General features: G+C 45.2%; 2 protein-coding genes across 26 annotated transcripts in view; one reads left to right on the forward strand and one right to left on the reverse strand.

Annotated features, from left to right (window-relative positions):
• The window catches only part of LOC1270437 (fatty acid hydroxylase domain-containing protein 2), a 428943-nt gene extending 427971 nt beyond the window's left edge, over positions 1 to 972 (reverse strand). The window contains exon 1 of the mRNA XM_309133.6: positions 722 to 972. The gene's annotated coding sequence lies outside the window, so the exon portion shown is untranslated. The remainder of the gene's footprint in view (positions 1 to 721) is intronic.
• The window catches only part of LOC1270470 (uncharacterized), a 107811-nt gene that overhangs the window by 55869 nt on the left and 36429 nt on the right, over positions 1 to 15513 (forward strand). For 13 of the 25 annotated variants that reach the window (XM_061659718.1, XM_061659796.1, XM_061659695.1 and 10 more), the window contains exons 3-17: positions 7505 to 7555; positions 8063 to 8322; positions 9529 to 9591; positions 10798 to 10877; positions 11024 to 11093; positions 11189 to 11335; positions 11664 to 11960; positions 12064 to 12236; positions 12305 to 12474; positions 12553 to 12716; positions 12779 to 13094; positions 13173 to 13344; positions 13569 to 13688; positions 13769 to 13946; positions 14218 to 14371. In XM_061659718.1, the coding sequence (XP_061515702.1) occupies positions 7505 to 7555; positions 8063 to 8322; positions 9529 to 9591; positions 10798 to 10877; positions 11024 to 11093; positions 11189 to 11335; positions 11664 to 11960; positions 12064 to 12236; positions 12305 to 12474; positions 12553 to 12716; positions 12779 to 13094; positions 13173 to 13344; positions 13569 to 13688; positions 13769 to 13946; positions 14218 to 14371 (2415 nt within the window). Of the gene's footprint in view, positions 1 to 4849; positions 6295 to 7504; positions 7556 to 8062; positions 8323 to 9528; positions 9592 to 10797; positions 10878 to 11023; positions 11094 to 11188; positions 11336 to 11663; positions 11961 to 12063; positions 12237 to 12304; positions 12475 to 12552; positions 12717 to 12778; positions 13095 to 13172; positions 13345 to 13568; positions 13689 to 13768; positions 13947 to 14217; positions 14372 to 15513 lie in introns of all 25 variants that reach the window. The other 12 variants (XM_061659754.1, XM_061659752.1, XM_061659748.1 and 9 more) reach the window with 7 other exon arrangements.

Consider the following 15513-nt stretch of genomic DNA (forward strand, 5'->3'; position numbering starts at 1 on the left):
TCGCTGCACCTACGGGTTGGCAACGCAGGTGCTTTCTCGCATCTACTGATGATACGGCCTTGGCCCGACCCGATCCGAACTCGCTGCCCCAACGAGTCGGAGTCGCTTTGACATAGTTGCACCTACTGAATCCGTACAATTCTGGGTCGCTTACGGACTGCTCCACCCTGGTAGGCTTGAGTTGACTTGCCCATCACTAATACAAGTGCTTAAGCGCTTTCTGTTAGGAGTTATAGCACTGATGTTTTCTATGTTTTGCATTTAAGAAATGTTCTACTGAAATCACTAAACCTCGTGCTTAATGCTTGTCAAAATGTTCACTCTCACATCAAATTTCCTTTGGATGTCGTTCCATCCATAGATCATATTACATCCAATATGCAAAAATCCTCATTCGGTGTTGCGCGATTGAAAAAACCCAATCTACCCGGAAAAATAGCATTTTTTTAACGGGAAAATACCATTTTTTTAATGGGAAAATACCCGTTGATTTTTTTTTCTCGAATTTGAAAATACCCAATTTGGTACATCCCTAGTTGCAATAGTTATTAACTGCTGTGTTGTCGTACCGGGTACCTAAAATGTGTTGCCATCTCCAGGTTTAGAGACGACAAACAGCAAGAAACAAAACATTTTCTCACAGGGATGGAGGAGGGAGAGGGAGGATTAGGCGCCGCAAGAAGCGGTACTCGACTATAAAATATTTATATATATTATATACATAATATATAAATCTCGTGTCACGGTGTTCGTTGCGAGCAACCTCTGAATCGGCTGGATCATTTTCAACGAAACTTCGCACACACCTTATGGTGGTATGAGAATAGGTTTTAAGATTTAAAAATCGTCCAGATGTTACACTAAACTTAATTTAATAATGATTTTCTAACTCCCGTACAAAGAGCAGGATTGTTGTTGTGTTGTATACGGCATTTTGACACTTGGTGTGAGGTGCCTGGCGGTTTACACTCGATGATCGGATCCTGAGGGGATACGGGCACGATACAACAATCCCAAGTAACAAAACAATTATGGAATATTTTAGTTTTTTTTTTTGAATGATTCAGTTTGTCGGGCCAGCTAGTATATACATATATATATATATATTTTTATGTATCGCTCACTCTGATTCGCGAGTCCCACTTCCTCGCGGTGTGCCGGTTTTTTATCACATGTAGCCACTTGTCGCGCCCCTCACAGGGCGCTAGATTAGTTGCCACCGTGTAAAAGACTACTGACAGGCGACTACTGAGCGGAGGGAGCGAAGGTGTTCGACGTCTGCTAACCGAAACAGAAAGGGACGGGGTGTGGGGGAAGGAGGGCAGGGGTTGTGGGATGGAATCAAGAATCAATTAGTGAGCCACTTTAAGTGGCACTCGGCATCGGTTTTGCATACTGGTTTCCACCTCCACCGCTTTTCCTCCTTCCCGCTCACAGTTTCCGCCGCGCGCACTCGCGCCACGTCAGTTACAGTGCCAATCATGCGCCATTAAAAATGGACGACCTACATTCGATGGCTGATTTGACATTGGGTTTTGTTCGGTCGCTTCCTGCCCCGGATGACAAACGGATGCCACCGTCATCCATGAAACGGTTGAGAGGGGGAGGAGGGAGAGGGGACGGTTGTAAAGGAGCAAGGAAGGCAGGATGTGGATTGATCCGGTAATAAAAAGTGAACCAGATCCGTTTGAATCACATACACACAGACATACCAGAAGAGAAGGCCGAGGCGTAGGGTAGTTTCGTACCACGTCATTAAGGATACATTGGGATATACTCGGGAGCGAAACATGGGAAGACAAGAGAACGAGAATAACAGAAGAATAGAGAAAAATAGAGAGAAAAAAAGAGAGAGAGAGAGAGAAAGAGAGAGAGAGAGAGAGAGAGAGAGAGAAGATAGAGAGAGGTCAGCCCGTGTCCTACACGATATCGTTTTCCAACCCCTTCCACTTATATGTAGTCGGTATAAGTCGATGTGAATTAATGTAGCTGTCAGTCGGTGCAAACAATTTAACTCTCGTCTCGGCTGCTCCCCATAGATGCCGCTACGGGGAAGAAGGCAAAGGAAGAGAGATAGAGAGAAAGAGAGAGAGAGAGATGTGGAGGGGGTAATGGCAGGTTTGTTTCGCCTACGCGCCATATCACTGAGTCACCCAATTACGCTCCTAAAATGGCTTCCCTTGTCATGGTGTCCTACCAACCCTCCTCCTCCTTTCATAACATTTGCCTGGGTGCTCCATGACCATCAACAGCAGCATCATTATCCTCCCACTACATCACTCATTGGCCATACAGTTTGTGTGTGTGTGTGTGTGTGTGTGTGTGTGTGTGTGTGTGTGTGTGTGTGTGTGTGTGTGTGTGTGTGTGTGTGTGTGTGTGTGTGTGTGTGTGTGTGTGTTGATCCAGATTCCCTTTCTGAAATGGAGTGGGAGTTATGTGCTGTAAGCCACTGCTTGAAGCCAGCTATAAAGGTAAATCAGACCCACACACACACATACAAATTAACGCACAGCACTAGAGTGATTGGCATCAGAGTGGATATCAATGGGATCTTTGCTTCTCTACATCTTCATGTTTTGTTGTGCCGTTTAGGCAAAGTATAACATTCTAGAGCAGAGATGTCAAATGGTGGCCCGTGGGCCATTGCAGCCCGCGAGGTCTTTCGGTGTGGCAAACGCTTGAGCCAAAATTTATTTTGCACTTCTGCTTCTACAGTACATGTCAGTCGATTCCGGACGCCTGAAATATGAAGAGACTTTCAACTGCGCTGGTTTTCTCCACTAGTTGTCAGACCAAGCGTCGTCAATATAAATTTCCCGGGTGTTTTTTTCGTACCTATTTTCAATGGATGTAAGCACAAAGAATATAAGAATTCCAAAAACAGTTCAAGTTATACAAAAAAAGAAATTGTTTATATTCATAAACATAAGCATTTAATTCCAGACATTTTTATAAAAATGGTTTAAAAAATGATGAAAGCTCTGTTAAACCCTTTCAAATAATTAAATTTATTAGTAACAAATATAATATGAACAATTATGTAAAGAAATAACTTGCGTTTCAGCTCATACAAAATTGGGAATGTCCCGAAGTAACTCACTCATCTGCATGTGGGTTTGTAACAATATTTTTTTAAGCAATCAAACAAGGTACTTGGTTCAAACAAGGTGATCTAAAAAACAATTTATATAAGAAAAATATTTGGAAAATTTTACAAAATCGCTCAACCAACAGGAATCAAAAACGGTTACTAAGGACTTGTATGACACCTTGCACTCCCCGAATGTCAAATGAAGATTTGTCTAAGTACACTGAATAAACCGACCCGACATGTGGCATCAAAGCATCAAAAATAAGAATTTACTGTTTCTTATTTACGTAAATGCTGTTCACTATCAATATCAGCTCAAAAATATTAATTATAAAAATGACACTTATACTAAACATAACATTTACTATTCTGTCATGGATAAACCAACCTAGTGAGCCATTGCCAGTTATTGCTATTAGTTATGCGTACTAAATGTAGTTAGTTGATACAAAACCATCAAAATTTTAAAATAACAGAGGCATTTGACCAATTGATTTGAATTTTTGAGGCATTTGACCATTTGATTTTGCTACAGTTAAGTTTTATTTCACTTTATTTGCAATCGAATCGAACTATTGTAACGCCACTGTTATCGGTAAATCAAGTGAAAAGAACTGCTAAAGATCTAATTTTTGTATCATATAATGTCATATAAAAACTAGGCTGCGGCCCGTGTTACTATTTGCAGTAGCATTTTTGACCGCGTGGTCAAATGAATTTGATATCGCTGCTTTAGGATTTTTCCGCACTGACCTGGTGCCCGGCATAACAACGAATTGAGCAGGAAGGCGATAGTATAACGAAAAAAAAATACTTTAATAAAAACTCACACACAGTCTGCACACTCGGACACAAAGTGGGGCATGGCTGCATGCATTTCAGCTGTGAGTCTATGCGTGTGGTTTTATTTTTTAAGTTACATTTACACTGTGTTACCACGGTCACCGTCGCCGCCGTTGTCAGCATGCAATATCACTTATCACTCGGTTGATTTATGCTGATAGTAGAACAAAGGCATTATCGTACAGCCAGGCGGTGGTGAGTTTCAAAACTTTATGCCTAGAGGAGCGTTGTGCTCACAAAACGGCAAACAACGCGAATGAAGGCAGCAAAACCTCGAGCATTCTAGTCATGCGGCAGTTCGAAGTGCCAGACGACGATGTATTTAGGTACATGGCGTGCTCTTACACCCTACAGCAACCGATGTCGGCTGCTAATCCCCTGCACACGTCCGTTGGCCCTGGACGATGCAAGGGCTCCCAGGTTGTCAAAGGTAAGCAGGGAGAGTAGCATAAGGAGGAGGGGGGGAGGATGAACGAGAAAAGGATAACTAGCAAACACGACACAAGCAGCAACAACAAAAAACTATCACTGCATCACGATGTCATTGGACTGTAAACTCGAACGATACAATCGACATAATTGGTGATTGTCTGGATACGTCAAATCTAGAACAGCTCTTACCCTTCTTCTCCCCTTTTCTCCTGCTCGTTGCAGAATGTACCGTTTGGTGATAACGAACGTTGCCCAAACGATACATACACTAGGAAACAGACAAACAATAAAATAAAAACTTTCACGTTTGGCTAAGCGCGCGAGATAAAGCTGCGCGATGCAAACTAGTACCGACCTGCAATTAGCTGCCCGTCCAAATTGCCAGCTTGGCCAATACCTTCTGCTCAGGATGCCAGTCTCTATTTAGACTAAAATATTTCTCTCTTCTTTCTTTCTTCGTTTCATGTTTTCATCGCGCCGCAGGTAAGCCGCATTCATTGTTATAATGGTCAACCGTCGATCGAAACGCACCCGATACGAAGGGACAACACTACTGCGAGGAGTGGGCGTGGAGTCGAGCAGTAACGGTCAGCGTAACGCGAAAGAAACTTGGACCAGTGCACCGTTAACGTAGCTGAGTTGTGTGTGTGTGCGCGCGTGTGTGTGTATGTTTGCTTTTAAAAGCACGCATACGAAAGCAGCATTTGAAATATCGAGCATGTGGTTTGCGTTAACGCTGAAGCGGACAACTTAAAGACTTCAGATATTCCCCTTCCCTATTACCGTTAACGGGGATACCCTTCCAGCTATAGTGTGGATTTCGGATCGATCGCCCAACTCCTCAATATAAGCACTGTTACTAAACCAGCAAGACTCTATATCGCTATCGCTAGTCATCTGTTATCGTTACCCCCGTCAGTGGGGTAGTAAACGTTTTTGAAACAGGTTTCATCGTCTCTCGTATATGTATATATAAATATTTATATATCTAAACATATACATACATACATCTATATCTCTCTGTTCGTCTGCACTCACATGTTGTGGGCACTGTAGTTTCCGCAGAAGCTGTAATCTGGATAGCTGTGCATCAGTGTGTATCTGTGTTGCTGGTGCCTGTATATGTATGTGCGTGTGTGTTTCGTTATTTCAGCGTCGAGCAACGAAATCGAGCAGTAATGCGATTGCAATTATGTGTACCTATGAGAGCATTGCTGCTGCCTTGTTCGAGCTCTAAATGAGAAGTATGCGATCGTAAGGACGCAAAGAGTGTTTGTGTATGTGTGTGTCTATCGAAGGATAGTAGTATATGTATACAATTCAATACCTGCTCAGCAGAAGATTGCTACTCGTTTAGAGATGATCTTGCTGTCCCTCGTACCCTTCCTTAGCTCACTGTCTTAGACTAAAAAGTAGATCAACCCAGATTCACTACGACGACTGCCTGAAATGTTCAGTGTTCCTAATGCTGTACTGTGCACCCGTAATCGGGCAGGTAGCTAAAGCAAACTGTACCGCTGTGCAAAAGTGTCATTTACGCCTGACTGGAGCGTGTGTTGTCCGACGCGGGCAAGTATTGGCGCTGCTCGACCGGTTCCAGGCCCTGCACTTAAACGCACAGGCACGCAATTCGTAGCGATGTTACCGAACGGCTCGCCAGACACTAGCAGTAGGCACTAGTAGCTGTGTTTGCAGGGCGTGTAGTTAGCGTGTACCCAACTGCCAAACGGAGCCCCAGAGATACCAAACGGGGGACCTGCAGGGCGGGAGGTTGAGGAAGGGGGCTCGAACAGGCTCGAATGGCATCGTTCGCACACGCAAGCTCGCAGCACGTTCGTACGATACAGCTTTAGTAGACATGAAACTAATGAGCCCGCTGAGGGCGCTGCTACTCGCCCTCGTAATGACACTCGCCGAATCTGCTGGAGGTAGGTGCCCGATATTTTTGGTTCATCTTTATTTCCCATTCCAAACACCATTTCCGCTGTCCTCAGAACGTAAATAGGGTGCCATGTTTTGCTTTTAGTGAAGTTAGGCTTCTGTCTTTTTGACAGTGTGGTTTTAAACAAAACAAAAATAGTAAAATCGAAATATATCGCACAGAAAAAGCAGTAACTGTATAAGCTCCCAACCACAACCAGCAACAAGCGTCACCGCCACCGCAGGACACGCTCGCTAAAACTGACAGCACAACAAACGAATGACCAGAGAAGGGGGCATGGACCAAAAACCACTGCCTATCGTTAGTGCTTACTGGTTGCAGATAGCTTAAAAATAGATTGCAAACGAGAAGTGGACGTAGAAAACGTCCAAAACAGAGAGCGAGAGAGCGAAGGAGAAAGAAAGGGAATACAAAATGTATGACAGCGCTAAAACATGAAACAGGCCATAATGGCGCCCGGCGTTTAGGGCAAGACTGGAGCAGAAGCTGGCAGCAAAACGCGCCAGTGATGTCTCACGCTGAGTGAAAGTCACGCTGCTTTAGTTAATGGTTTGTTTTAGAATTCCTACGCTTTACCCGTGATTAAAGTAGTGCGGCAAAGCGTTTGGATTCTGAAACGAAACGTTAACAACGCCATAGCTTCACAGCGAGCGATAGGAGAAATTTGATGTAACACACAACGGTAATCAGCGATACTACTAGCGAATGAGTTGCAGGAACCGATACGTCAAATCAGAATTGCTTTCTGCAGGCAAACCTTCAACAATGAGGTGGTTAGTGCTGAAACAGTAGCGTGAAACGGCATCTTCAACCCACCAACCCCTCATCTGTGCTTGATATGTACGGAAACTTCCACCCGATCCAATACCCCGTGGAAGAAGTCTCCTGAGTCTCAATTTCCTCATTGTTAAACTTCGACAATCTGGGCGGCCCGTCTGAGTCCAAAAGTGTCTTCCACCGACATTTACAATCTGGCCATATCTCGCCATCAGGATCATGCACTGCTCCAACATCCCCTACCGTGCAGTAACCGCAGCTTGCAGCTCGTCGAGCACAAGTGCTCGAATAAATGTTTACACAAGTTCCTACACATGTTCCCGGCAGCCCAACGACGCAGCTGCCGGTGCCAACTTCCTGCAATCATTATGCAATCTAATCGATGCCGTTTCCCTTTGCTTGATGAACTCTCTTTCTAGAAGCTGACTACACTCTGGATGATTCATTCTGGAATGAGGAAAGCCCAGTAGGTAAGTTTTGATCAGCACATAAATCCATTAGCGTAGCACGCTTTGCGGTCCACTGTACGTCTGACCGCCTACGAGCCTGGCACAGGACAAAGTTTCACATCTTGCCATCTTGTCATTGTCGCTGGCGCTCGACGGCGTGTTTCTGTGTTGTTCTGGTGACGCTTAACGTCCTTTCCATAGCATCTCCGCTCATATCTCGGTGACAAGTTGGAGTGAAAAGTTTCTCTTCTCCCGCGGGCGGAGTTCCTCCCAAAAACCCTTACCTCTCACCCCACCCCATCTTCCCTAGTACGAATGCTGTCGTCAGCACAGCGAGGAGATAAAGTTCCTAGGTTCACCTGTCAACTCGGTGCCTCAGCAAGCTGTGTTGCATAATTTTTGGCTGCCAAATTTAATAACCGACCGCTCCTCTTTTTCTTTCTCTTTCTCTCTCTCTTTTCTATTTCTCTCTCTCTATCTCTCTCTCTCTCTCTATCTCTTTCTCACTCTTTGGCCACTGTTTTGAAGGTGAAGTCGAGCGTTTACTGAAGGAGCACCAACAAAACCAGGAGCTAGTGGATAAGATCGGTAGCAGCTACTACCAGATTATCTATCCCGTACAGCTGCGCCATCATGAGAAGATGGGCATCTCGACGCGAGAAGTTAACCAGCCAAAGGTACGCTATCGCTTCCGCGAACCGGCGGATACGAACCGGACACGTACACGTAAATCTTATTATTATGAAGCTAATTATGCTGTGTATGGTGGTGATGAGACGGGTGGAACGGTATGTGTTCCTTTCTATCATAACATATGCATCCCATTTTCACATGTTTCCTGTTTTCGTTTTATGTTATTTTCTCTTATCATAGAGCTTTTGGGGTTTTGTTTTCTTGAGTTTTTTGTCCCTACCTAGTCGCATCTCTTACATTCGTACGTTTTTCCTACCTCTGTTTGGTTTTCCATTCCCGTCATCCCGCGCACATACTGTTTGAGGAGATGTTTCCCTCGACATGAGGTGCACAGTAGCCCTGCAAACAGTATGTCACTTACCCATTTTAAAAAGATATGTTCACGAGCACAAATCATCGAAATTTTAGGTTAGCTCCATACATACATGTTTTCTGTTTTCTCACGCAAAGCTCACTTCATTATCAACTCACTCAGTTACCAGCAAACCGATAGAATGCAAATGGTGCACAGCAAAACAAAAACGCTGGCAAATGTATTTGCATTAGGTACCTAAGCAAACAACCTGGAGTATTCCGAGATAACTGTGAATGTGTGGTTAAGTGGATTCTGCAGGATGCCATTCCGGTCGAATGTAAAAGGACACGCGTCACTTAAATATACTCGCTCTGTCGCTAATCTCCCCATGTCTCTAGTACTTAGACATCCGTCCATTATCTTATTACTGCTCACTTGGCACCGTCAATCTAGGCAACAATCTCTAGAGCAAATACATTACATCTGCTCCTGGCGAATAGGGCGAAAGCGTTACATATATTACATGGCTGTTCGTGTTTGCGTGTGTCTATCAGTGCAAGACAAATCGTTACATAGCATCAACAATTGAGACATCGAAGAGGTGCTTTCATTAAAAAATAACAACATTTCTTTTTGCTTTTGCGTACGTCAGTTGCATTGCTTTCGAGCTTTTCACGTATGCAATCCGCACATACGGTTAGAACCTGTTTTACACCACTAAGAAGCAACTCGTTTGTTTGCTGGTGAAGCAGTAAGCTTTGGATGCGTACTAGGCGAAAGTTTGTTATCCTTGTTTTGTTTTACGTCAAGCGTACTATTGTTTTACCCGTACAAGATGCCCCAGCCTCTTTTGTCTCTTATTTCAGCTGCACGACACTACACGAAAACCACTTTCCCGGCGGATCGGTGGTTGCATAGGTTCGATATAACTATATTCTTTTCCTTTTCATTACTCTTTTATATCTCTGTCGCTCACTCTCGTCGTTTGCCCGGTACTGGTCCGCAGTTTCCACAGCGTGGCTATGACGGTAGCTACTCCGGCAGTGGAGGTGGCCGTGGTCGATCGAGGGTAAGTATCGACGCGTCGTACATATGAAAAAAAACGCTAATAAATTTACAATGTGATCGGAAATGATAAAGCAAATTCTCTTCCGTGGCACCTTGGGCCGGCATACATTACCGCAATCCGAGGGTGAACAGAGAAAAAACCCGTAGCATCGATTAAAAATCTCCAACACTCATTACAGAGCAATTCCTTAATCAGAACAGCGGGAATAATCAAGTGATGAAAAATTAGATACCGCCTTCGGTTGGCAGTTTTTCTTTGTCCGCGTGCTTTATCTCCGGGGGCTTTGGTTCCCGCTGTAGTGACCCAATTGACAGGCCGGCAAGAAAGTCGATGCCGAAACGGTGGAATGTACACGGCTCCGAACGCCGATCGTGCAAAGGGATTGAGAGTGCCAACCAGAAAGAGATTCTACTGAAGCGGGGAACACAGCAAAAGAAAGAAAATGAAACACAATCACGAGATTTGCATCTTCATCGCGTCAGCGGATGCTTGTTAGGCACACGTACCTGCACAAATCGTTCGGGTCGCTTATTCGTCAGCGGAAATCATAGTCATCCGTTTCCGTTCATCCGGACAATTGCTTTCGAAACAGTGTGCTCGCATCTCGAACGTGCGGCAAGAAGGAGGGGGGGGGGGGGGTGGTAAGGGGAGAAGTCTCGGCAACACATCACCACCCAAGCCAGATTGGGTGAGGGACTCAGCACTTGTTTGTTCGTGGGTCGGGCAGACTGGAGCACTGTGTGACGGAAATGAACGTATTTATTGGAAAAGAAAAATCCAACGAGAGAATGTGACCTGCTCCGGGCGTCTGCAAGAGAGTCTATGCGATGCAGATGCAAAAGACTCCGGGGCCTTCAAGGACACCGGTGACCGGGTACAAGGAATTGACAATCGACATCTCGCACGGTTACAGGCATTAGTGGTATATAATTTGAGCATGCGAATATTCGAACGAGGTTGGGCAGGGCTGTGCTGGTCCCCAGAATTGCCTTAGAGTGGATACTGTGATCGCCGTCCCCGGGTAGGGAAGGTCATGGAGGGGTGAGGAGAGGAGGGGGGGGGGGGGAATAGCTGAGTTCTCTCTTACACAGACATTTACGGACGGCAACCAAACACCGCCTGCGCAATTACGATAAAACTAATGAACCTTCATTTCCCCCTTTTTACCATTTACACGTTTATCTCTCCTATCGCTTTCGTTTGCAGACTGGGAAGCATTTTCATCGAACATCACTTTTGATAAAAGCTTTTAACCATAAATTTCGATTAGATTTGGAATTAAATACGTGAGTATTCGCTGCGCTAAGCACGATTTCTCCAGCGAGCGCCTTTTTTTAATCGTATCTCAGCCGTTCCAAGCCAGCCTCCTAATGGTTTACCTTTGTCTTTTGCTTTTGTGTTTCCCCCTCTCTTCAAACGCTATGCCTCACAGACAATTACTAGCTCCCAACATTGTACAGAAGCACTATCTACCTAGCGGGTTCGCTCAGGATTCACATCGAGTAAGTAGGATCGTTTAAAGGGGGGTTATTAACCAAGGGGTCCAGCAAAGTCACAGTCTCACTGACGCTCTCGTCTGGTCGGCCGCACTTGACAGGAAATTGAACACTGCTACTACCACGGTACGGTTAAAGACTATCCGGGAGCTAGTGCAGCCTTCCACACCTGCAACGGTGTCAGCGGTGTGATACACGTCGGTAATGAAACGTTTGTTATTCATCCATTTTACGGAGGTGATTTATCGGTATGTTATTTTTCCATCTTCTTTCGATTTGATAACGCGACTGACCCCGTTTAACCCGCTCTTCCCGTTAAGGGGATAAACACATCAGGAGCCGCGGTGAAGATCTTGTTGCAAGTCCCTCCGGCGTGGTCCGTGAGGTCTGAACATTCGTCCAATAGCTCGAATTCTTTCCATAGGGCTGTTTGGTGTATGTCTTGGGAGAAAGCAACATCGATAGTCAGCACTCCTCCTGTATGTGTGTGCCCTGTTAACAAAGCAAACAAACAAAACAAGCGTCTCATTTCTGTTCTGGAACAAATGCTAAAAAAACACCACCCGTTCGTTTCAGCAGAAACATCCACATGTTATATTTGAAGCACGTACAAAATCAAATAAAGGCTGTGCGAATTCTGGCAACCTCGAGTGGAGGACGCGATCGATACGCCGCGGCAGCAGCCACCATGCCGGGTTAGTGGAGCTGATCGATCGCAACGGTGCTGGCCGGTACAGGCGGGATGTGCGCGAAACCACCAAGTACATCGAAACGGCCCTCATTATCGACAAGGCGATGTTCCAGAAGCGCAACGGCAGCACCCGGACAGAGGTGGTCCACGATGCCATACAGGTGGCGAACATTGCTGATCTGGTACGTATGAAGAGGGGTGAGCAGGATATTAGGGGAAAAAATCCTGTGCCTTGATCGGGACGATTAACGTATCTTTTTCCACTCCCATTTTACCTCACTGCAGTACTTCCGTACTCTGAACACACGCGTGTCCGTTGTATATATCGAAACATGGCAGGGCCAAAACCAGGCCCAAATCGACGGAGGCAAAGATATTAGCAAAGCAATATCCAATTTTAACGATTATACATCTAGGAATTTGTATAAAATAGATAAAGATACGACCCAGCTGCTGACGTAAGTAATTTTAGCCTGTCAAAGCGTAGAACTTTTCTGATCCTTGCGTTACCTCATATCATTGGCAGTGGCGAGACATTTGCAGGCGGTGAAGTTGGCATGTCCGTTCCGGAAACCGTGTGCACACCGAAGGCTGTTGGCATAAGCGTAGACATGAATCCTTATGAGCCGCATCTGCTCGCCGGAACGATGGCGCACATGATAGGACACAACATTGGCATGGGTCACGACGATAATCGTAAGTACCGTGGGATGATGCTCGTGTAGACTACTCATTCGCTTAACATTTTCCACTGCTCTGAACACGTCTGCTCAGGTGACGAATGCATCTGTCGCGACTGGCACGGTTGCATTATGTCGCAATCGATTGTCGGTCTGGAGAACGTACAGCCGTACAAGTTTTCCGAATGCAGTCGACTGGATTACATCGATGCGTTGCGCATCGGACACGGTCTCTGTTTGTTGAACAAACCGAATGAGGTACGTTTTGGGGAGGGGATGAGAAGTGACGGAGACATTCACGACTATACCGACTTTACCAGGTGGAGCTTCGTAAGAACTGCGGCAACGGGATCGTGGAGGATGACGAGGAGTGCGACTGTGGCAGTGCACTCGATTGCGACAAGACGGATCCGTGTTGTGACGGCATCACCTGCAAGCTAAAAAAGGAGTCCCAGTGCGCGACTGGGCCCTGCTGTGATAAATGTATTCTAAAGCCTCCGGGCGTCATATGCCGCGATGCGCACAACGAGTGCGACCTACCCGAGTACTGCAATGGCGAGTCTGGCCAGTGCCCGCCCGATGTACATAAGAAGAATGGCAACCCGTGCGGTATGAACTCTACCGGCTTCTCTACAGGTATGGATTGCTTCAAACATAATGCGTAGATAGGCACTGAAGCTCTTCCATAACGTAATTTCTTTTATTTTCGCACAGGTTACTGCTTCAACGGTGTTTGCCCTACGCAGGCCGCCCAGTGCGAGCGAATCTGGGGTTACAGCGGTACTGGTGCCGATCGAGTGTGCTACGAACAGTTCAACTCGAAGGGCTCCATTAACGGCCATTGCGGCAAGGACGCCAATGGCAACTACATCAAATGCGAGCCAGAGTAAGATCTCGCTACTCTACATTCTTCCAAGAACTTCAATTCCATATCGAATCCCCCTCTCTATATCTTTCTCTCTCTCTCTCTCTCTCTCTCTCTCTCTCTCTCTCTCTCTCTCTCCCTTTCTCTCTCTCTCTCTTGCTCTCTCTCTCTTATTATCTCTCTCTTTCTTCATTTTTCCATCTTACTCATGCTTTCTTACTCTATTTTCGTTTCCTTATGTCCAGGAATATTCAGTGTGGTTCACTTCAGTGCAAGGATGGCGACCGTACGCCAGTGGAGGACTGCTGCGAACATTTGTACTCGCGGGCAATCATCTCCATACGCGGCACGGAGTACGAATGCAAGTAAGTTTTACGACAATCATCACCATTGAAACTCTCATCTGACAGTGATGCACCTCTCATGTCAAATTCCTCTACGCCAGGTCAATCACTGGGGCGTCCACTAACTCCAACACGCCACCGTACGGACTGGTACGCGACGGTACACCGTGCGGTGATAATCTGATCTGCGTCAATCAGACTTGCGTCAGTATCTTTCCATACATCGATCAAACAAAGTGTCCGACGAACCATAACAATCTCGAATGCTCCGGCAATGGGGTAAGTAGAGGGGTTGTTCCAATTACCTGCTCTTTTTTTTCTCTCTCTCTCTCTTTGTCTGTGTACATCTGCGTTACCAGAATCCCTGATTGCTCGGAATTTTATGGGAAATACTCACTCTATAGAAAAAGAGCGAGCAAAATACTCCAATATGTCAGAACATCGGGAGTGTTTAGTTGACGCGCCACAATGGCGGCATGCAAAGATGCCTCTGATCCTAACCCACTTTCCCCTCCACATACCACCCGCTCCTCTTGTCTGTTTCCGGCAGGACTGTACCAACAACAATAAGTGCTTCTGCAAGTTTGGCTGGACTGGCCCGGATTGCTCAATTCAGGCGCATATCACTACCACGTACCCGTCGCTGATCACGTCCACCACGTCGGAAAGCACTATCATCATGGAGAAGAAAACGACTCGCTACGGTAAGTCTATTCGTTGCCCGTGCTTGCTGCGTTCCATATTTTCCAACCCAAAAAACAACAACAACCAACAGTAGTGTTTGCTACGTCTTGTTAAACAATTTCAGTTTGTCCGATGGTTTCGTTTTAGACATTTTAATGCTTTTGTTTTTGATCAATACACCGTGTAGAAATGTTATACAACAAACCTCAAGCCAAATACTGCCGATTTGCATTATAATTAAGTAAAACAATAATAAGTCATACAGAAGAAGGAAACCTTAGCTGCTGTGCAAAACATTACCAGAGCACAAGAACACACATGCCACATTCTAAACAATGAGCAGAAACAGGAAAAAAGCATTACAACTACCCATGCAACACTCACATGCCCAAGTTTCCTTACAAGATCAATGATCAGTAGAGCCGAAAAGGAAAAAGTAGAACCCTTTTCCTTTAAACCTATCAGCCGTGAACAACACACCCTAAAAACATGAGTGACTTTTCGTGCATACATTTTAGGTCTCTCTCTCTCGCTCTCATTCTCTCTCTCTCTCTCTCTTTCGCTCTCTCTCTCTCTCTCTCTCTATATATATATATATATATATATATATATATATATATATATATATATATATATATATATATATATCTCTTTCCACACGTCTCGTGCATACTTATTACCCTGGGTTTAAGAAACACTATTAATGGGTTTCTAATCGTTTCAGCGCCTTGGAAAGTTGCTCTAGGGATAGTAAAGTTTTCTCGATTTCCCATAATGCAGATTCTTTCGATCGTGCCCCCCTCAAATCACCTCTTTTCATTTGATTTTGTCAAGCAAATCAGGTATACGGTTGGGATTGTTAGGATTCACAAATTGTCGCAAGAGGGCGCTAGCGTACGCGAACCCAACTAACAAATTGATCAGCACCTTATTCCGTGCCCATTTCTACTCATGGCTAGTTGTTTAGTTAATTAAAGTACACTCGAGTGTCTTATGGCATAAGTGCCGACTAGGCTCGGGCGACTGTAACAGTGCGTTTGAATGAGCTATAGCTATGCTATAGTTAGTTTTCCTGATTCAGTTGATAGCCAAGAAGAAAGCTCAAGCTACAGCGAACCATACCCTCCCCATCCACACAAACATACAGCACCACAAAGATTAA

This window comes from Anopheles gambiae, chromosome X, assembly GCF_943734735.2.
Source record: "Anopheles gambiae chromosome X, idAnoGambNW_F1_1, whole genome shotgun sequence".
Lineage (NCBI taxonomy): Eukaryota > Metazoa > Arthropoda > Insecta > Diptera > Culicidae > Anopheles > Anopheles gambiae.